We start from the raw sequence: 23,694 nt of genomic DNA, 5'->3' as shown, positions 1-23,694 counted from the left end.
GGAAACATATCAGGGAGGCTAGAGGGAAGTTCAACTGATATAAGCTAATACACAGACATAGATTCTACTTTACTTTCAACTTTACTCTTGACTCCATAGGATGGGTCGCTTACCTGATAATCTCTGTTGGAAATGTGGAACACATGCAGGGACTTTCCTACATGTGCTATGGGAACATAGTCTGATACAACCATTTTGGATGAAAGTAAATGTAATGACTGTTGGCTCTATAAAGAGACACCTCGTAGATTGAGATGGATGTTGATTGGCTGTCAGTGTTCACTATTGTTTGGATGTAGCAGCATCTCTATTACTTGTTGGCGATATGTGAGATGACGTTACATCATCGCTAAAGTTAGATCAGTAAAGGTCATAACTGTGCTGCTTTACAACACATTCCATACAAACAACTACAGAACGTCTCCCTTGTCATGCTCCGTGCATGTTTGCCCAGATCCTGTTTGTCCCACACAAAAATATACTGTGTGTATACGATACCGTCACAATTGAAGCACATTTCCACAGCACAACACTGAAAATAAATACACACATTGATTACTGTCCCCAAAAAAATCCAGTGTGACCACAACCCTCGTTACCTTCATTTGTCATTCTCTCATTTGATGTTTTGGTTGAAACCTCCTCCCTAAAGCTCAACAGCATGCCTGAGAGAAGTAACGAACAAAGACATCATTACTCTCAATGTGCGCTGTGGCGTGACAGGGGAAATCCAATGCGTGACTGTTTAAAGCGAGAAGTGGTGACATGACACATGAGGCCAAAAAGGATACTTTCCAGGCGCTTCCACAGCCACCTTATAGCCCTGGAAGCTCTTACTGGGGTGGAAGTTGAAGATAAAGAGCACGTTCGCCCTGTCAAACACAATGACCTTGTCGTCTTCATGCTTGGCGCTGACATAGGCCCTGGCGGGGGGGGAAAAGAAAGTTAATGAAAAACGTCTTCATGAATAATCATTACCTTCCTCATCTAGGATTTTAGAGTGGTACAATAAGGCACATTATATCAGTGGACGACACATTTCCAAATACTCACTAATATTCCCACATCATATTTAAGGTTGCACGCATCAGCAGAAAGCGGTGGCCCAGGGAAGTGAGACGCACACACTCACAGCCCCCGACAGGCGCCACTCTCCTCCAGAGCGAGCTACCGCTAATGTCTCATTAGCAGAGATTATCAATGTCACACAGCCTTCTATTTTTCATGCCTTGTTCCCCGAGCCAATTCCAGGGTGGTATATTCACGATAAGTATCCCTGCGATTGGACAGGCAGAGAGGAAGGCAGAAAGGAAATGAGGTGAGGGTCTTTTACCGAGACCGCTTCCACAAGAGACGTCAAAACATTTCCAGTGACAACCGGCTCTTTCTCACCGACTCTGGACGTCAAGAGAAACAACATCAATCTGTACGTACAGTAAATGGAAATAAATACATGTAAATCAACTGGCTTCATAAGAATCTGTGTGATGGACAACATCAAAATCAACATACAAATGACACATGTACATGTACGCACAAACACACACTTGTATTTTTTTTTTAATCTGAGCATAAAACATAAGTCTATAGCATGACTTTTTTCATCAAAAACGTGAGGCTAATATAGCATGATTTGTTCTCAAAGAGCATGTTTAGCTAGCATTTTTTCTTCTTTGATTTATTTTCATAAAAAAATTAAAAAGTAAAGATATATTAAGACTTTTTTAGTCAATAAAAGTATGGCTATAGCATGACAAATTTTCTTCATCAAAGAACACAGCTACAGCATGATTTAAAAAAAATTAATAAAACTATTTCATTTCTACTACTATTACTATGTCTATTTACAATGTACATTAGCTGTACAGTTATTTAGATAATGTACCTAATTTTTTACGTAACTTTTACTTTGTTCATGTTTTATATGCAGTTTCATCTTAAATTCTTGGTAAGAGCTGCTGTAACAATCAAACTTCCCTCCATGGATGAATAAAGTTTTTCTTATTCAGTTTCTTTCCATTCCAGTCCATTCAAATCTGTGTGTGATGACCATTTATTTCTACTCACCCTTAGAAGGCATTAATACACACTGGAATCAGTGTGTTTGGCATTTGGTCCAGACTGAGGTGACTTGACATCACAAGGACCAAAGCAACCACAACAGGAACATTCCATCCTTGGATGCTGTTTAAATGAACCTCCCACTCGTTTCCAAACACTTACATTACCTCATTATGAGTGAATGATCGATCTGAGTACATCTACGACCCATCATCAGTTCCAGTTTGCACGGCACAAGTAAAACAAACTGCTAACTCTTCTTCGATTCACTGAGTTGTGTCAAAGAGGCGGGAGCGATGCGTTGTCTGATTATCATTTTAAATACTAAATGCCCTTGGACCCTTCCACCAGGGTGACATGGTGTGGAATATTGTCACTAGACATTATTATTTTAGTAAGGCATTTAGATATTTGGACACTTGATACACAATCTCTGGACGGACGGACGGACGGACGGACAGACAGACAGACAGACAGACAGACAGACAGACAGACAGACAGACAGACAGACAGACAGACAGACAGACAGACAGACAGACAGACAGACAGACAGACAGACAGACAGACAGACAGACAGACAGACAGACAGACAGACAGACAGATAGATAGATAGATAGAGTGATACTTTATTTAATCTCATAAGAGAAATTCAGAAATGAGTCACAAATTATCAACGTTAACTGTGATGGTCTGGTCTTAAGGTGATCTGCATTAATTTCCGAGTGAGTCATTTCCACTGTAGCTAGCTAGCTTTTATTCTTTTCAGCTCCAGCTATTCAACCAGTCAGACATTTTGCAGCTTTTTACTGCCACTGACACACAATTGAAACTGAGTCTCTTGATTTAATGAAACAGGCTGAATATCCACAGATTATCATTAAAAAATTCTTTTATTAAATAATGATCTTTTATAAGGAATTTATCTATTTGTCACAATCTCAAAGTAACAGTAATATTTCCAAATATTTCTGTATTTTATATGATTATTCTTTATCTAGATCACAGGCGTTAAGGCTGGTGAGTCATGTCCTTTTCCATAAAAATAATTTATCTTTAGGTCAGTCTTGATGAGGTCATTACTTTGCCCTGGTCTTTGACCTGCAGGGCCTGGGACCAAGGTGTTTACCTGTTTATATTTTGTCTCTTTGCTCCTTTGTCTCGAAAGTCATTTCAAAACATTTCAAACAACCTGTCTAGTATTGATGATGAAATGATTAGTAGATTAGGGCTTTCTGGTCCTTTCACCTCCAAGCTGCCCAGTGCTTCAATCTCTAAATATCATCACTAAAGAAAAGAAAAGAACTTAAATACGGTTATATACTGGAAGAGTGTGTGGAATTCCCACAGAACTCGTAACGCAATGAAAGATCACAGGCAGATGATGTGTTCAGCATACTTTGTCTGGCTGAGAAACAGTAGAACCAGCAGGCAGCAGTGGATCAGAATCGGTGCCAAATGTATGTATACTTCCTGCCAGCAGCGTCTGTCTGGATTAACACTCCCCACACCTACCCCCCTTCCCCATCCTCACGAGGGAGCACGGGAACCATCCAGGCTTCCTTTGCCGTACCTCCACAGCTTTTATTCCTTGTTTGAAAAAGTCCCAGTGTGTTTGCAGACACATCCGACTCTTATTTAATCTGCAGAAATGATCCTCCTGAACCTGACATGTGTCTAATTATACTCATATCTATGGAGGAATAGGCAGGTGTGAGTCGAACGCATCAAGGTGAACTAGCTCTAATCTGATTTCCTTTGGATGTTATGAAGAGTAGTTTTGGAGTCAATTACACAGAGTCACATTTAATCCCTGTCATTTTAGCCTCACTCTTCAGTTACTATTACGTTTGCATCCTGTCACCCTTCAAGACAAAATAAGTTGTTTTTCCTCCTGTCAGCTTCGATCTTCGCTGGCAAAGAGACACACAGCTGAATGAGAGTGAAATCTTGTCAAGGTGAACCTGACAGCACCCACCACCAGAAAGAACTGTCTTTCCACTGCATTTATCGCCACCTGCCTGAGACGTACACTGCGCTCCAATTTGGAAACGATGCAACAGCGTCACGGCGCAGGCTGGGGAATCGATTTGTTGAGGAACAGGTAGTGTTCTAAATATTCCATACCTAACTAAGAGTGTTGCTGTGACATGTGGGTTTGTCGGCACAGCCCAGGGTGTCCTTACCGGAGGTGCAGCCAGCCAGCCGTATTTGTCCTCCGTACGGTTCATGTCCCGGTCAAAGGCGTAGAGCTGACGGTAGCGGAGGTGATCCATATCCAGCAGGTTAAACTGCCGCCGGGCGTAGTGGTAACTCTGATTGTTCCCTTCTCTGGGGAAATCCAGCCACTCAGGATGGCCAAACTCATTCCCTGCAACACAGAGCACGCTATTAAAGACTGTACATAATGAAAGCACAGGCACAGTGTCTGTAGATTAGCACACTCTGCTGCAACAGACGAGCGTCTCTCCAGGTCTATTCCATTTTTTTTAAGTCACCAGTAGACAGATTAAAGAGATGAGAGTCAGTGACTGTCTGTGACCTTTTTCTAACCCCAGGCAGAGGCTGGTATTTTCCATATTAAAAACAGAACCACAGAGCGCTCATAATTTCACCGGCTGCAGTGCTCCAACCTTCCTGTCACCCTGGAACCCATCCTTTCATGAGTAAAGCTTGTGAAAATGAACAAATGAAAACACTGCATATAAATGTCAGTGTTCTTCTCTCTGGAGTCACACCTTTTCAACAAGTGCAGTAAGTCACAATAACACATAAACGTGTGTTTCATTGTGACAGAGCAAATGTTGATCACTGGAAATGAAGGAAAACCAACTGACTGTTGGCTGATTTTTGTGTTATTTTTAACAATAATAATAATGATTATCTGTGGTAAATCTTCATCAATTTTACCTCCATGGAGGAATAACAAATAGGCATAAAAATAAAACATCATCATGCAAAGAACACAATAAGTCGGCCATTGAATCATCATCTTAACTCTTAAAACTTTGAAGTACTTCTATGACTGTTTCCCCTACTGGTGACTGTAAATCATTTCCCTTTAACATCATTTAACTGACAGAGGAAGTGAACAAGACAGATGGATGGATGGAGTCTGGATGTGTTAGGAAACAGCAGTCCTGATGCGTTCACTGTGTAACGTTGGGAGATAAGATAATGAATCTGTCATTTGGATGTCATGATGACATCATAAAACAAGAGTCTGGATAATTGAATTCCCCGCAGAGGTGGAAACGCAGACAAGAGGCAGACAAAGATGCATCACAACAGAACAGAAGCGAGTTGTGGACTTGGTGCAGTCCCCCTCCCCCACACCTCCTCCCCCTCCCCTCCCCTCCTTAAAACAAAAAATAAAAAAAAATCAGACTAAGATGATGAAGTGGAACGGACGGGGACTGACAGCAGACTCCAGTCAAATGCATTATGTAAGTGTTAAAGAAGTAGCAAACAATGAGGCCTCGACTGCCAAAACAACGAGATCACTGCAGCGTCTGAGTCAGAGAAAGGGAGAAAGGGAGGATAGGAAGAGGGGAGCGGAAGAGAGGGAGCCTTTTCTTGTGACATCTGCATCAATAACAAGCCTCCCACACAGCTGAATTAAAAATGTGAAGGATGTAATTATATCTCGGACTGAAAATGACTTCCCTTCCTGCACTCCAGCAGCCATGTGTCCACCATCCACATTTACTTCAAGTTCTGTATTGATATTTCTCTTTTGGTGTGTGTAGAAAGTCAAACGCTGCCTTTTGAACCTACAAAGAACTCTGGGACAAAGAAATGGAGGACACCGTCACCAACACTGGCTGGATGAGAGCTGTGCTGCTGTAACGAACAAATTTCCCTCCGTGGTATTTCTGTATTTCTCATTCTTACTGGGATCAGACGGCACTTTAGACCTTTTGTGATAAGAGTTTGTATTAACTGTTACCTTGACCCCGAAAGTCGAGTGGCTATTCAGTGATAGAAGCAGTCTCTGCTGCGGCCACATCAGTCTGTCAGTAACACACAGAACCCAAGTGTGTCTGAAGGAGCTGACTGGTGCTCTGCAGAGCGGCCTCCAGCAACTGCATGTTAGTTCAGTTTCATTACATCCGTTACATGCAGCAGTAGATACTGGCACTATTTTTACCTGTGCCGGCATTTATCAAATTCACAATCCACACATTTGTTTGTCTGTTCGCAAAATAATTCAAAAAGTTCAGAATGAATTTTAATAAAATGTTCAGTAAATACTGTTAATGGACCAGGACTAAATGATTAAATTGGTAGTGTTGGTAAATGTTGGTAGTGTTCTGGAACCATCTGGATCCAGGAATCTGTTGAAGGATTCTTACTCATTGTAGATAGGGACATTTTCTACATCTGTGTCTAGAACTCCACAATAGCAGCAGTGGTTGGGGGGCGGAGGACGGAGTGGGCGGGGGACGGAGGTTTGTTTTTTGTTTTAGTGAATGGAGGATGATAATATTGGGTGGAAATATGAGAGCACTCAGAGGCCTGAGCTCTCTTAGAATATATTTCTTAAAGAACAGAAATGTTTCTTTTATTAGTTCTTTACATGTAGACAAAGTATATTTATCAGTGTGGAATACTCCCGTATGTTATGCAAGGTATTCTACTCTTAAAGTAGCACCTGTGTAGTAAGTTCAATGAGGAATATCAAATTTTACTCCCTGACACCAATATACGATGCAATACCAATGCATTTTTCTGACATTCACATTCCCTCTCACTGGCTCATGAACAGTTCTTTTAAAGTTCCTCCATGTTTCAAAATGGCTTTTGACGGGCCCTCTGGACATGAAATCTGTGTTGCACCAGGTTGCATACAGTAAGTGATGATGGGGTGAGAGCAAACCACTGTAAATGCTCTGCTGAAGGAAGACAAATCATCATCATCATCAGGAGAAGAAAATGCACTTCTCAGGCAGCAATGAGTCATTTCAAGGGCTTTTGTTTGCACCGACCGTGTAAAAGAAGTGGATACCATCAGTTGGACTTTGCAGGTTGCCATTTTGGGCATCTAAGCTTGTTATTTTGGAGGCAGCAGTGAGCACATTGCTGTCGCCATGGTAATAACTGGACAATGAAAACAGCTATACCCAAAGGACATGCTGCTTTATCATCTCTTCCACTTGAAACAGGATCATAATTTACTGGTGATTGAGACCATAAACTTATGAGCTGTTTGTTTACTGAGGTAATAAATCAACCGAGGACTGGGGTCATTTTCACTTTGACGTTAACACAATCAGACTCTTTTGGCCAGACTGTATACAGTCTGGGAGTGTCTAAACACCCATTGGCTGTATTTATTTTGGCATATGTATTTATTTGTGTGCATGAATTCTACATCATACAAATACTAAACCATCTGTCAAGTAATCTGGTTGTAGTTGGGAAGTGCATTCACACTAGAAACCTGAGTAAAGTTGTCAGTAAGCAGGAATTAGTTGATTACCAAGAATGCTGTTGAATGGACTCTATTGTATGTTTTTATTGAAATTAATCTGGTTCACCTTGAAAATCTTGAAAAAGGTTTTTTCTCAAAAACTGTTAGAGCATTAATGTGATTCATAGCACGCAATTCCCAATAATTCCACACAAAACAGTGTATGTGACTAGTTATGCGCCAAACTTTTGCACTTTTGGATTACAATATGTTGCAGACTCACATAATTAGACACTTGCAGGACAATTAATACATTGGTTTCTTAAGAACTGAGAACAACGTTTTTGGAGATTTCTGTTGGACCACAGACAAAATGATGTGATATCTTGACTGGATGTGTGGGGATCTTTATCAATCAGCATGATCTGCCTGCAGTTTCTATACTTTCATCAGTATTCATGAGCGTCAGAACTCATAAAATGCATAAAAATAGCTGTAAATACTAGTTCTGAGCACCGTGGAAAATAATAAGTTTAGACATGAAGCTCCGGTGAGCTTGGCGTCACTTATTGTCAGCAGGTGAAATAAATTTTGTTTTGATTTCTTTCCCTGCAGGCTCACATAGCAGCGATGATGCTGAAAAACAGTCCAATGAAAGACTTACCTGTCAGTGCATGTGACTTCAGTTTAGAACTCTTGATTTCTTTTTAACAACTGACTACAGTTCCCTAATGGTCTAGAAACAAAAAAGACATTTTTCCCTTTTTGGTTTTGTATTTTTTGGTTCACACTAAGGAAGCTGAAGGCTTGAATAGTGTCAGAAAAAAAAAAATAATGAGACGCTTTTAACCCACTCTGCACGGCAAATATTTCAAAGTGAGTTCCCATTACTAACCAGCATACACATGTCCGACACTAGTTGAACACCAACTATCAAAATATACCCAGAAAAAATGACTTTGCAGGGGGGAAATGTTGAAGTGTTGACTTTGCCATTAATGAGCAAGCAGCTTAAAAACTTTTTCTTCTCGTTCATTTGCGGTGGGAGGACATGTGTGGCAGAAAGAGTCACAACGATACCAACATAGAGACAAAAATACATCAGCAAGCACACATCAAGGTCCTTGCCTCGGCCAAACACCTCAAATTCATTACAGGCAGAAGTGTGGCAGCGTACGTTGCCTGTATATTCTATCAGCTGTTTGACTTTATTATTTCATAAAGACAAGTGGAGATGATTGATTCCACGTACAGGCTGTTCAGTGCTTCGTGCCGGTCTGTCTTTTCTTTTCATCTCAGCTTTGAAGAAACACGTAAGACACACCTCCGTGAAGTAATCATTGCTCTTTCCTCTCTGATAATACAACAATGTTTCTCCCATATGCCTGAATTAATCACCATGGTAATCACCTTCCTCCGCTTCCTCACAGCTGAAACGAACCAGATAGCACAGTCTGCACAAGGCCGACGAAAACACACATAAATAAAATGATCATTAGAGGAACAAAATACCTCAGGGTCTGTGATCTTAGATGAAAAACGGGGAGCGCTTCTATTATTTTTTTTCAGTGTCATTAAAGTATAATTAGTTAATTATAATTTGGATATATTTGTATATCATTTGTATACATAATGAAAACATGCTATTCACAGTAATTAGAGATTTGACAGCATGGAAGCATCACACCAACGAAGTCTGACGGAGATAGAAACATGAATTTACATATCGCTCGTCATATATTACATGTTACACACACATAAAAACCACTTCAGTGGAAAATTAGTACATTTTTCTGTTCTGATGAAACCTCGATACAGAAAAATATGCTGATTTTTTCACCCTAAGACCAGGTTTCAAAAAAGTGTGTTTACAGGATCCATGTGGATGATTGGCCACATGTGTTTACACAACCAGGTGTCGACCGTCCACAACCGTGTGGATGAGGCCTGGTTGCTCTTTCTGTGTGAGGAAGCAGAACTGAACCTTTCTTGGATGATGCTGTTGCTTTCAAAAATGATGCGATTAATGGTGCGATGCGATGACCCATGCTTGCACCAGTTTATGTCAGACAGCTTTTCAGCTGCCTCATCCCATTACTCCTCAACACAGACCTGTGTCAGATAAGAGTCTGACAGTGCCACCACGTCACCCCCCCACACCCAGTAATTAGCAGAGCAAGAAGGAACCAAGGATCAATGTGTTTACCATTGGAGGGATTCTGGCGAAGGAAGATCAATGAGGAAAGGTGGGAGGACGGGGCAGTGGGAGTCACAGCAGGTTTTAGATGCTGTGTAAAAAATAAAAAAATAAAATAAAATAAAAAAACACACACACCAAAAAAAAAAAAAACAAAAAAACAAAACCCAACTTGCTACATTGAGGATTGATTTCTTCCTCACAGTTTGCTCACTGACTGTGTTCAGAGGTTTGATCAGCTGAAAGCCTCGTTTTCACAGCTCTCAGAGCCATTTGAAATGTTCGAGTAGCCTCATCCAAGGCTGCAGTATAATATTCGCCTGATCCATTGTAGCATTTCATGAATACTGAGTTCTCTGAGACGTTTTTATCTCAATAATTTAGAGTATAAATCTGCAAGGTTAACATACTTTAAGTCCGTGAGCTTTGAAAGTCAGGAGGAACGGGAGCCTAACATTCTGTCCCTGCTAATGTAATGACAAAACTGCTGAGGCGTTTCATTACCGCCACGCCATTCGCAGCTTTAATGTCATAGACACTCCAACGTCCTCTACAGTATCCATCTCACAGCATCTCAAATATGGATGTTCCCAGTGTCCTCTTGCTGGGTTGTGTTTGCTATTGGTCATGAGTAAATAAATGGGGTTTTCAAGGCTTGGCATTTCAAATTGATTAGCTTGCTCAAACAATTTGCTGTTGCTCAGCACAGGCTAAATGACTCTGCCATCATTGATCCATTGACATGGCATGCGATCAGGGATTTACTTGATTTTCTTTCCTTTACTTCCCTAATCCTCAGCCGATGGCCTGAACTTTGCAAAGTCGTTGGGGTTGAAACTAAGTGCAATATTTCTCTGTAAAGTTTTGTCAGGGTTTTCTCTCTTAGAGAGCCGTCAGCATCTCTCAAACAAGAACAATGTTTCTTTCCCTGCCTTTAATAACGGCCTTCTTTTCATTCCTCTGCTCTTCCAACCTCCAGCGTTTCATGACAGAATGAGGTGAAATGAAGTTTGAATACTGACTTCTCCTTATCTGTCTGTTTAGACCGACTGATACAGACAATTACATTTTTTGTGTTACATTTTATCTTGGACTTGTTGCTTCATTCCGTTGAAATCTGAATCAAGAAACCAGAGGATGAGCAAATCCTGATCAGTGACTGAAGACCATCACTGAACTTTGTTTCCTTATGTCATCCACCCTGATTTGTTTGAGAGCATCACGGAAAACCCAGAGGAGGTTGAAGCACCTGACTGCAGCAGAGTCCCTTTTAGCTTTGCTTAAACGAGATCATCACCTTTTATTGCTATAAACTGCAAATAAACTGTCTACATGAAATGAATTTCACATCCTGCTTCAGTCAAGCCGCCCCAGTAGGATTGTTCATCATTTGATTCTTAAAAGAGTTAAAAGATTACTTCTCTCAGAGTCTCAGGAGGCTTACTGGGTGACCAAACCCAAATAAAAGTGTGGACCATTTCTTCACTACGAGCCTTCCTGTGCTATGTATATGATAGGAACCATATAACAAGGAACCACTGTAACCCCGTCCAACGGAACTGTCTCAAAGTGTAACATTAAAAGAAATAACAACTTAAAAAAGAGAGAATCTCAGGAGGCAGCACAGACGATGTGTCTGGCCTCCACAGACCCGTTCCCATAATCACCAGGTGGAGCTACAATGCTGTAGATAACTCGTGTGGGCTGTTTTCATGGTAGCCCAGAGATCACATGCATGGAAACACAAGCCCTTGAGCCAAGGTTGACTACTAACATCGGTAATTATTGCTTTCATATCTTTAGCTGCAGGCCTCGATCGAGCCATGTTGAAGCTTGGATGTGTTCAAAATGAGATGCATCTGAGAATTCGAATCCACTTTCAAAACAAGACCCTGTTTGAGCTATTGTCCTACATCTGACATCGGCTGCAGAAAGTAAGTATTAACCAGTGTTAACCCCACTTCAAACAGCTCCTTTGACGCTTATCTTCAGCGGTGACTCATTGGTGGCGAGCAGCTCCAGGAACAGATCATGAAAGCAACACGACTCAAATAAACCAGCACATTTCCCCCCAAGTGGATAAAAGTAACAAGGGCTCCATCCAAATATTTTCAACATAAAAAAAAAAGGATTTCTAAACAATATCATTTCATGGGGGTAAGGTTAATTGGTCTCTCTAAACTGCCCATAGGTGTGAATGTGAGTGTGAATGGTTGTCTGTCAGTTCTTCTTGTGACCCTGCGATGAGCTGGTAACTTGTCAAATATGAAAAAGATAAACAAATGAAGTTTCATCAAATTCACTGTATACTGAAGCTGGTTACTTCCTGTTGTCCGTGGACGACTTGGATGGAGTGAACAATGAATATCCATTCGTCATCTACCACTCAGTCAGTGTTGATTTTGACAGAAAACTCTGATTTAGCCTTAGTCTGCTGAATAACACACCATTTAGTTTGAGTCATATGATAGTAATCTGAAACCTTTTAGTTAGAGTTTTAGTCATATTCAGTCACTGGAAATCAGTGCGTTATGAAATGGTATTAAGGCTTGAATATGCAATACAGACACAGATTTAACCTGTTATACAAAACATGCATTTTAATCTTAATGTCAAAAACATGAACATACCTTTTTTGCAAAAGATAATCTCACATAGATTAAGCATAAAAGCCTGCTCTCCCTGAGAAATATACATGCTCACTTCAAGGTGAAGTACTGTATGACTGAGACAGAAAACCACCTAACTCTGAACGTATTGTCTTCTACTGTCTGTGCAAAATCAAAAACATTTAGGAAAATAATGTGAAAATTTCAAGCAATGGTTGTAATGCTATTGCACAAGGTATGCCTTGTGCCCATGTGCCATTTCCTCATTTTCCTTTCTTCTCCATTTCTTTTTCCTCTTCATCACAACCACTACCGGTATATTGTCAATTTATAAGAAACCCGCCATTGGTTATGAGTCTTTCTTCCTGCCTTATATTACATCATCCTGAAAATGAGCTGCGTTTAATGTTGCTATGGTTACGAGCATGGGCAACAGATGATATTAGTGTGCGATACATGAGCGCAGTCACCCAGACTGGGCAGTATGATAATGACTCACCCATGAAGTTGAGGTAACCTTCCCCGCCCAGACCGTGAGTTAGGAGGCGGATCATCTTATGTAGCTGTATGCCGCGGTCGATGATGGCTGTCATGGGTATCAAGGAGCTCATGTTGGTGTACATCTCCTTGTCCATCAGCCAGAAGGCCAGTGTCTTATCACCAACCAGAGCCTGGGAATGCCGTTAAGGCTCATTCAGAGCTTTAATCTCCAATACAGGGTCTATACTGTGGTAGGGTCATGGATATAAAACACCTACCTGATCATGACTTTCTGCATAGGCGATGCTTTTCTCACCATAACGCCTGTTGGTCAGCGTGTGTACAATATTGCCTATGTTCCAGTCTTCATCCTTGAACTCCTTCAGGATCTACACAGTGGCAGAGAAGGGTTATTGAGACAAGGTATGATAGATGTGCACCTGAGAGATGCATTTGGAGTCTGACTGATGTCTAAAGCTCGGTGTTTTGGGTCTGGCAGCCTTTATACTTCCTCTTCTTCCTACTTCTTTCTCAGATCAATCTCAGTTTTGACATCTCTATATCCACACTGTGAGTTATGTCTGGCTTTGAATGGCTGTAATGGAGTTTTTAATAACTTGACTACAGCCCATGGGTAGTAAGGCATCAGCTGGCCTCACCTGAGATAGACATGGTCAGAGCCTCTCATCCAAACGGAGATTCAACAATAAATCCAACCAGGATCAATGCCTGCTGATAGCACACCTACAGGAACACTGAGTGCCCGGCAATCCTTTTCATAGGTTAGACAGAAACCAAAACATGCATCTTGAGTACATCTACCCACATGTTGCTGTCCTACAGTCACACCAACTGCTCCTAATCACGGAAATTGATAATACGCAAAGGCGACGAAGATAAAAGTAAAGCACAGTAAAGGTTTGATAAACTAGGTCGACACAATGTCAATAAAATTCCTAAAAGAAAGAAACAACAGAAAAGAGAGATAATGGCCTCGAGGAACCCTTGGTGATAGAGAGGCCACCTCGCTGATCGGTGGGGGACTTCACAAGTCCATCTCAGTGACAGGCAGAAGTCTGCTGGGTGGAATTGGCCATGACAGCTGAGTGACATGTTAGGAAACCTTTATATTACTCTACAGAGCCATAATCCTCTGAGTAAAGAGACTAAATTGTGCCAATCAATATGTCTGAGATGAAGTGGCTGGTTCGCTTGAACAGCAGCTGTTCTGCTCTATACAGCTCCATCGGTTCAGATTCACTCACCTTCTGTACCTCAGGTGGCCTCATCTATGAACCAGCAGTAATATCTTCAATGGAACTTTGACAGGAGACAGTTTGCACATATTTTATTTCAAACCACCAGCCAATATGCTGTTTTTTCCTCTTTGTTTTAATGTCGAAGTTTCTGGCTTATTGTCGTTGTATAGTGTGTGAATTTAAGCGAATGTTTGGTGGTGATCGGAGAGGCCATTGACATGAATTGGTAGCCACGGTTCTGTCAGTGTGCCCCAGTGCAGATGTAGTTTACCACCATGAGGGTCTGAATGTGGAGTGAATGAATAATGTAACCTCTGTAAAGCATCTTTGGGTATCTAGGAAAAGTGGTATATAAGATTGATCCATTATGATTATTATTATTTCATCTAAATGGCACATGCTAAGGAGCATTACAGCAATAGCACAGGTAGGAATTATGTATCACTGGCATTGTACTGGGGCTTCAACTGCAGCTGGTTTTCTAACAAGACAACAAATTTGATATTACACAATGAGCTCCTAAATATGTAAAAAAGAAAAGACATAGAGAAAGAATGAACAAAAGAAGAGAAAGACGAAAAAGAAATCTGTCAAACATTGTAGAAGTGACTAGTGATGCTTGCGAAACATTTGGTAAATTGAAAAATCAAAATATAAATAGTATATCTGAGACACAACACTGGTTAATGTAATAGAACCTCCATTATCACTGATACTACTGCTTGGTCGTGCAGATCATTTGATGTGAAGTTACATTTTTTCAAAATGTAAACATGTATTCTTGCAACATAAAAAACAGACAGACCTTTGAAATATTGATTTCTTTTATTCTCACAAGCGCACACATATCACTCATCTGCAAGACATCCTCCTGGCCGCCTCCATAATAATGAACAATCACACTCCCATTATGAATCATTGTGGTTCAATTCAACCGCAAAATGTGGTCTGGGAGCAATTAATCTGGGAGTGGTAGCGTCGGAGAGTGACGATTTCCCTACAACCAACTCACCCATATCAGCCCTGACTAGCCAAGCTCGCCGGCACTACTGACACTCCACTTCATCAATGATAATGAGCAGAGCACACGTCTTCCTTTACAAACCTGCTATTGGAGCCAACCACAGTCGCCAGATTAATTAAGCAGAGCCAGAAAAAAAAAAAAAAAAGTAGAGGTACAGGATGAGGTCATCTACCAGCCACTGATATGCTGATTTAAGAGCCTCACCTGCTGTCACACAGCAAAGGGAAATTCTCGGAGGCAGATACTGTTAAAAAGCTCCTGTGTGAGCATCCTGCCTCTGTGCAAACACTACTGGAAGTGTGTCTGCGTTGCTATGGAGATATCCACCCCTCACTCTCACAGACACAGCACCGCCCCCAGAGGTAAGCAAACAAACTCTGGCACTCAATCCAGAACTAATGCCTGGCTTTTTTTTATAGTCTTACAGGGAAATTATTGCCCACGCAAATGTCTTCACCAAAAGAAACACATCCTGCACCAGCAGTGCACACCATACAACCAGGCCTCAAAGGGTAGTTAGCTAATAAAATAAGGAAAAATTGATGTTGAAAACTGATGTTAAACTAGAGTGTGAGGAAGGAAGGGCGAACGTGTCTTCAGCAGTCGAGTCGCCATCATGTTGAAGTAAACAATTTACAGCTGCTCACCGCCAGCCTGAATTCTGATACGTTAATTGAAAGTGTTTCTAGTATGACGGACGGAGCAAAGAATGTGGACAAGAAATGGATTTCCAAGGCTAATAAGGAGTGGGGTGTGCAGCTTGATATTTTCATTCAATTAAAATAAATGGAGGAACGGAAACTGGAAATTGGGACAATTGACTTGGAGGTCATTCAGGCTGAAGAGCTGGTAGGAGCAGAGGGATGTCGGAGAAGTCACTGCATTGCTTTCTCTTATTCCAGCTGCGACCATCATAGCCCTCTACCTCGGCCGCCTTTAATTGTTTCAATTACAGCTCAATCTATTGTAGCTGGAGGGAAGCGTTCTTGTTAAATTACAGGGCTTTTGTAACATTATCCATTAGGAGTGACAGCATTCTATGGTCATAATCAGATTGAATCATCCTCAACTTGTGCTGTGCGTCTTATCTGGTCACTCTCATTAGGATATCCTAATTTTTCACAGCCTGTTGGTCCTAACAGCCTTCTGCAGCCAGTAAATGAGTCATATCAATCAGTCATGGCGGAGATGAAACACGCCGTTGGATCTGCTCGCAGAACCAAGAGAAATTCATTTGTGCACAAATGTAAATCTATAAATAAACTCACAGCTCGGTTTGTTTGTCTCACTCTTCTTCCGGTTCTGTCTCTCGATCTTGTCAAAATGTCTGCCCTCATCGTTCCGTCTTTCCTTGTCGGAGACGCACACCTCACTAGAGGCTCCACTTCAGTTCATTCTAATCCCTCCCTAATTGACACTGTGTGAGAAGAGGCCAGGACGACCCTGAGTGTACTTCACACACTATACCTGGGCATGTTCCTGTGAGTGCACGACTTTCACCTCTCTCCTTCAGCGTCGCGATTCAAGTCTCTCAGGGAGAAGACAATTGTAATTGAAAAAAAAGGGGGGGGTGCATGTAAATGAGTATCACATTGAACCTCGCTAGATGAGTGATGAGGATGATCCTGATCCTGTGTTTACCGTAGAGGAGGTCACGTCTGGAGTAACACTGGAGTAACAACCATCACCGTCATTGAGAGGCTTTTCTTGTTTTCTTTGTCTTACATAAGCAAATGTACAAAGTTTCCCCGTTTTTCCTGAGCTTCTTAATGCCTCTTCAAATTCTTAGAAGGTGGTTAAAAGTCTCCTGATGTGCCAGATGATTCTGCACCTGAATCCTTTTTTTTTGGTTCATGAAGCTGCAAAGAGGTGTTCCCATGGAAAAGGTCTTTGTGCGTTTATTCTAAAGCCACACTAATGTGTTTTTCTTTTTCCCCTCACCGCCTGTCTTTTTTGCGTTTCCAGTGGCGATAGTATCTGATACCAGGTACTTTTTTTCACAACTCTGAGATGAGCTGGTACAAAATTCTGATTGGTCACTACAGACAGAGGGCCGTCCTCTGATTGGTCACTGCAGATAGAGTCATCCAAGCGCTACCTTCGACACAGGAGTCTACCAGTAGTTTTACAGGCGACAGAGATTCAGTTCTTTATTCCTTCTTATGTTCTCATATACCATGTATGATGTGTTGGACTGTGGACCTTTAAGGAAGCACAGACGTTTTTGGGGATTTTTGGCCAGTTCGAACATTTGTCACAGAGCTGGACGGAGCCGGACAGAGAGACCGTAGCCTGGAGTGGAGCTCCATCTCCATGTTCCGGATGCGGTAAAAAAAATTCTGACACTGCAGTGTCGCGCAGCTGGAGCTGTGACATCAGCACCCAGATCGAAGAGGTACTGAATCATGGAAAGGTGCCTGAATAGAACCAAACCGAGTAGAGCCAAGTTGGAACTGTGGAAAAGCGCCATAAGACAACATTGTGCCACTATAAAATGCTACTATTGGTTTACCCCCAAAGAATCTTCTGCCAGAGAGTATGCTGCCTTTACTGGCTCTTCCTGAAGTGACATTTGCTGAATATTGCACACTGATTATGCATTTTTCTTTGACGAATCGCCAAGAAAATGAAAACGCTATGAAGTAAGAAACAGGTTCAGCACTCATGACCCAGTTGGTTGTCGGACACCTGAGAGTATGAAATCGGGTCTAACTGAGCGTGCAGTTCGCCCTGAGGTTATACATCTGTAGTGTCTCAGTGGTTTTCATTGCCTTCATGTATGGATTACTACTCACTTTTTATCACTTTTTCACTCACTGACCATCGCCAACATCATCCAGGATAATTTCACTTATATCCTGGATATAAGTTTCACTTACTCATTTCACTTACTTGTATTACCATAGTATGAACACGGCTTGACTTAAGTAATGGCCACTGTCTGATTATTGTGTGAAAGTTGTCATCATTTGAGAATACTGACGGAACGTAGTTGATAAATTTACATTTAAGGTACAAGGAGCCTTCCTTTTAGTTAATGTTTTATACCTTTTATGATTTTTCCAATTCTTCCAGAGTATATTTTTCAGTGTGAGTGTGAATCATCTCTGGTGGGATTTGCCATGAATGTTCTGTTAGTCACACTGTTAGGAACAATGTTTTCCCATTGTGAGCCATTAAGTACTTTCACAGTGGCAGGTTGGGCTGAAGTGCAGAGCTAAAATGGTGCTTCACCAGTTGTTATGGGAGGAGGGAGGATATCTGGTGGCCAGAATTTAATGTCTGATCAAAAACAACACTGGGTGGTAGCACATCTCACGAGGATGCTGTTTTCTATTACAGTTGGTGGCAGGAAGCTGTTTGTGTTTCTGTAAAAATTCAGTATTTATGCTTTGAAACTGGCCGTCTAAAAGGATCGCTCTCCTGCGAATCATGGTTGAATTTTTGGTGGTTGAACCTATTCTACATACATTCTACATTTGATGTTAAGTTGAGTAATTTAGTGAATTCAAATCATTCCAGTTATCAAAGGGCTCTCAACTTTAAGTTTAAGGCAGAACAGGAATGTAAGGACAGTGAGGTTTATTTCCATTTCAGCGAAAAGATCAGAAAAATTAAAGGCAGCACAAGTAAAAATGATTTAAACGATCTTAAAAATAAAATAAAATCCATTAAAAGTATGTAAATGTATGCGCAATATGTGTAAAGTATCTTTCAGACGGTGAAGGTGATGAGGATGCATTTTATTTCAATTCAATTTCAATATTATTTCAAGAGTTTAGATTTGTCCTCAGAGTCCTGTGTCGGTTATTCCACCAAGCTAAATTGTTAAATCTCAATGTTTTTCACATGATGCATATAGTATTTGCAAATTTCATATTTATTTTCTGCCTGTTTTTTGTTAGCTTTTTTCCCTTTTTATTTTTTTAGAGAAAGATTGAAGATCTAGTTCTTTTTCTGTTACTCAATTATTAGGACATTATAATATCCAGCCATCCACCTATGTGAAAAATACTTCTGACATTTTTCTGGTGAGTCACATGTTCAGTGGTTTTCATTTCCCTGTGTGTTTTTGTTCCCGGCTGTGCACACATTAGCAACACCTGCACCTTTTGCTGCTCGGCATGATGGATGGTAACCTTCACCACACATGGATCTGCTCAGAAATGCTGACAGTCGGCAGGAAAACTGGTCTTTACCCAGGAGACTTCTCTTAATGTGTGTCGCTTGCTGCTGGAATAGCAACGTTTTCAACTACAAACTGTCTTTGATATTTCATATTTTATATTCTCATCAGCTCATTTCGTACTGTCTCTACTATCAGTGACAATAACTGACACTCTTCCTTTTGAATTAATGATGCAACAAATTGGCTTGTGTGCTTGAATGGTGAAGATACAACAAGAGAAAGGATTTTTTTTGTTGCTGCTGTTGTTGGACAAAGGAGAAAATTCCCCAAAAATTTTGCAGTGAATTCATATTCATTAATAACATTTTCTGTGACACCTTTAGCTGCAAGGAGTTTTACTCGAGTGGAAACGTTCAGGCAACTGTCACCCTATTCAAATGCTCTATTTAAATGATAAAACACACTGCAAATTTCAGATGTTAACTTCGATGGAGACTTTCTTGCTGTACACATCAAATAAAAATATACGTCCATGCATGAACATGGAAGCCAGAAAAAGGTGATTCCGAATGTGTCAGATGCTTTTATTTTCAACAAGTGTGTCTCGTCCATCATTTATTCATCAGTCTGTGTTTGAAGGGATAAATAATGACCTTCCCATTCACGGGTCAGGAAGAAATGAGGGGAAAAAGAAAAACACATGAGTGCTGCTTTAGAATAAACACACAAAGACCTTTTTCATGAGAACACCTCTTCGTAGCTTCATGAACCAAAAAAAAAGGATAGTACAGAAGTGCAGAATCAATTCGGCACATCAGGAGACTTTCAACCACCTTCTAAAAATTTGAAGAGGCATTAAGAGGCTCAGGAAAAACAGGGAAACGAAACATTTGCTGATGTAACATTAATTGTGTATAGAATGATTTCTTTTTCCATTAATATGTAACTTGTTCTTGTTTCCTTGTAGATTAGTTGCATTTACTCTCAGTTTCTCAAGCCTTGTGGCCGATTCAGAGCCTGCGGGCTATTGAGACTAATTTCATTTTATCCTTGTCAGTAAAAGGGCTCATCATTCTTGCTGTAGCTGGTTCTGTTTCCTGAAGAGGGCATCCAGACAAAGATTTTTCAGATTTGTGTTCACTTAAGTGAGAAATAAAACATAAAACAGGCTGTGAGTTATAATTGTGTTGGCGCAGAGGCTGGCAGCATGAGGACCATGAAGGTGGGAGGAGGCCTTAAACATCCTTAGGCAGATTTACACTGGAAGCATCTGCGGCCATTCAACTTAGAGAACCAGAGGGTTGTTTACCCATGGTTGAATCAAAAGAACATGGAGGAGGAATGTGTGGTGTATCAGTAAATGAAGTCTCGCTCTTTTCTGTTGTTGTTTATTCACGCCGTCTCTTGACTCTTGTTCTACCTCGTTGTCTCGCGGCACTTGTTGGGCGCTCTCACTCCGCTGCTGAAACGCTCCCGATGTGAATTGAGATCATGCTGTGAATGGAGTAGAGACACGCTGCAGCTGTTGTGGACTGCAGATGCTTCCAGTGTAAATCAGCCTTTTGTCATTCACAGTGAAGACGTGTCTGGTCATCCAGAGTACAAACAGGTGACGGGAGGAGACATTTACTCTAAAATCTCCATCAGTGACACTCTTGTTTGCTGCTTAGAGGCTTTACCAAATAGTAAATCATCTGACACTTAATTGAAATATTAATGTCATGTAATGTTAATATGTAGTTGCGAGTATGAAAATACTATGAAAATACATCCTTAAAATGTATTTTAAGGGAGCCAAGACCTCGTCTGAAATCTCATCAGCGTTTTAAGGTGGTTTCAGTAAATCACTGAGATATTTACACATTTCCAGTAGATGACGTCACTGGAAAAACGCTGGCTTACATTTACACCACAGCCCCACAGCGAGGAGAGGACGATTCAGCGACCCGCCATCCGCCACCCGCCGTACCTTTTCTAGAGACACAGAGTAGAACTCACCTGAATCCACTTGTCTGGAATGGCCATCGCTAGCCGGTAGTCAAACCCCAGTCCTCCTTCCTCCACCCCTCTGCAGAGCGCCGGCATCCCTGACACGTCCTGCAGAGAAGTAGCACTACTTCATTCTGACGTTTGACCTTACGGTGCAAAGATTTTTTTCCCCCACAACTGCTAGCCCGATGTCCCATCAACACGAATCAAACATTAAGAGCTTAAAATCCAATATCGCAGGCCAAAAAACAATGTCATCTCATTTCCTTTGGTATTACGTTTAATTGCACCAATGAATAGTTAAGTAAGCCATTCCTGACAACTGCCTGCTGAAGATTAATTGCAGCCACGGGCAGTGTCGCTGTAAAGTATGTGGACGCCGAGTGCGGTCTTTACCTCGGCGATGGTGATACAATCAGCGTAGAGAGAGTGAAGAATGTGATTGGCGAGCATCAGATACACCAAAGACTCTTCGTCCACCTGCAGGCCAAAGTACTCGCTGTAGTCCCCTGAAAAGCCAGTGCCTGAAACACACGCACGCACACGCGCACACGCACACACACGCACACGCACACACACACACACACACACACACAACACACACACACACAGCGTTTTCATGTCTCCAGACTTTCACGCTGAAGCTTTACATCTTACCAACTTACTAAAAGCCACGTGTTGATTACAGGTGTTTTGTTCTTTCTGCTGCAAGCCGGCGCCTCAATCAGTTAGAGAGCAGCTAAATTTAGTCACCATATTATCACTGTTGGCCAATTTACTGAGGTGTTTGATTTCACCCATTCCATTCCACTGATGCACATGACAAAGTGCTGCAGGCAAGAAGACTCGCTCGTCTAATGTCTGTGCAGGAAGTGTGTTTTTCTCCACTTTTATACTCTTGAGTATAGTAATAATAATAATAAACTTTATTTGCACCTCACTTTTCATACAAAACATGTAGCTACAACAGTGTACTACAGTTGCAATGTGATTTTACATGGACTGCTGGTGTAACTTCATATAACATCGTCTGCCTCTTTTGACTGTCAGTTTGTGACAATCTAAGCTGCCTGCTTTACTGGTGGAACATTGTGTCCCATTCTCTTTTCACAGAACGGTGAGGAAACATCCCTCCTTCAACAGTTTCATTGTCTGTCCACCGTGACAAATTCTGGATTTTTTTTTTCCCACTTCTTGGAACATATTTTGACATTTTTAAAAAAAATTCTTTTCCAGAACTACAACATGAACTCCTTACGGACAACTCAGTTTCTATCTGTAATCCTTGTAGAAACATCTCCAGCTATATGGTTTTAAACAAAAAATCCTGATTTCCTCACGTTATTCTTTGGGAACATCTTCAGCGTACACGTAGAGCAGGGGTCACCAGCCTGTTTGAAAGTGTGAGCTACTACAATGGTACTGAGTAATCCAACAGTTTACCCCCTAACAGTTTGACACACATTTCTGAAAATAACAAAATTGGCAGGGTTTAACTTGAATTAGAATCATGACGCATCATCAACAGTGATTAATAATGTAGAAATACTTGAGTTCCCTATGCAACACGGTATTTCTCTCAATTTCTGTAATAGTTTCATTTTCAATGATCACAGTGCTATTTTTAGAACAGGCCTGTGGGCACTGCATGAGGTCCCTAAGGGCTACTGGGTGCCCGTGGGCACTGTGTTGGTGACCCCTGACACAGAGGAACATTTTACCAATAAAAACAAAGTGAATTCTACATGAGTGTAACTCGACATATATGTTTGAAGTCATCTTATTTTTTTTTACTTGGTGACTTTCATTTCTGTTTCTGTTATTCCTGTTCTGCAACTAGATGCAACTAAAAGCTGAAATGGAATGTGGTTTCCAATCAGACAGGAGCTGATTCAAGCAGCCTCAGTTACACTAGTGTTCAGTTCATCAGCAGAATGGTGACTTTTTAAATCATTGTGTGTAGAGAGGAAGATTCTCAACACTGGTCTCAGCAGAGAGAAGGATGACATGTTTACACACAATATTCAACCCTGCGAGAGACACACACACACACACACACACACACACACACACACACACACACACACACACACACACACACGGGTCTTACCAATTCCGTGGTGATGGTACAGCATGGAGGTAACGCCGTCAAAGCGGAAGCCGTCAAAGCGGTACTCCTCCATCCACCAGCGGAGGTTTGACAGCAGGAACCGAAGCACTTCCCAGCTACAGAACACACACAAACACGCACTCTCAAGGTCACACAAACCAGAGGCTGTGAATTATTCACATATCTCATCATGCACTTAAAGCACTAGAGATTAATTTTCACAGCGACAGGACATTCACATATTGATAGCCGAAGCTTCATTATGTTGGCGATGGAGTGTCAGTGACAGAGGATGGTGTTTTCATTAACTGCGCTGTAGAGCAGACACTGTCTTTCAGTGATCCAGCTGTCAGGATGAGAAATGAGCAGCTTACAGTACACAGGGAAGTTTTCTGATTTCCATCAGACCACTTTCATGACCACTGG

The 23,694-nt window shown here is 41.3% G+C and overlaps 1 protein-coding gene across 1 annotated transcript; it reads right to left on the bottom strand.

Annotated features, from left to right (window-relative positions):
* Nucleotides 1–791: 791 nt before the first annotated feature.
* On the bottom strand, nucleotides 792–23,384 carry LOC144738815 (1,4-alpha-glucan-branching enzyme-like; the record flags this gene model as incomplete). Its single annotated transcript, XM_078621806.1, has 7 exons — nucleotides 792–923; nucleotides 4,246–4,429; nucleotides 12,777–12,948; nucleotides 13,036–13,146; nucleotides 21,168–21,266; nucleotides 21,555–21,682; nucleotides 23,269–23,384. Coding segments are annotated over 7 exons (942 nt in total), but the record flags the coding sequence as incomplete, so codon positions are not given.
* Between the last annotated feature and the right edge of the window lie 310 nt (nucleotides 23,385–23,694).

This window comes from Lampetra planeri, unplaced genomic scaffold (assembly GCF_965212315.1).
Source record: "Lampetra planeri unplaced genomic scaffold, kcLamPlan1.2.h2 scaffold_1177, whole genome shotgun sequence".
Lineage (NCBI taxonomy): Eukaryota > Metazoa > Chordata > Hyperoartia > Petromyzontiformes > Petromyzontidae > Lampetra > Lampetra planeri.
Note: the sequence above shows the minus strand (reverse complement) of the source record. Positions and strands in the feature narration are given on the sequence as shown.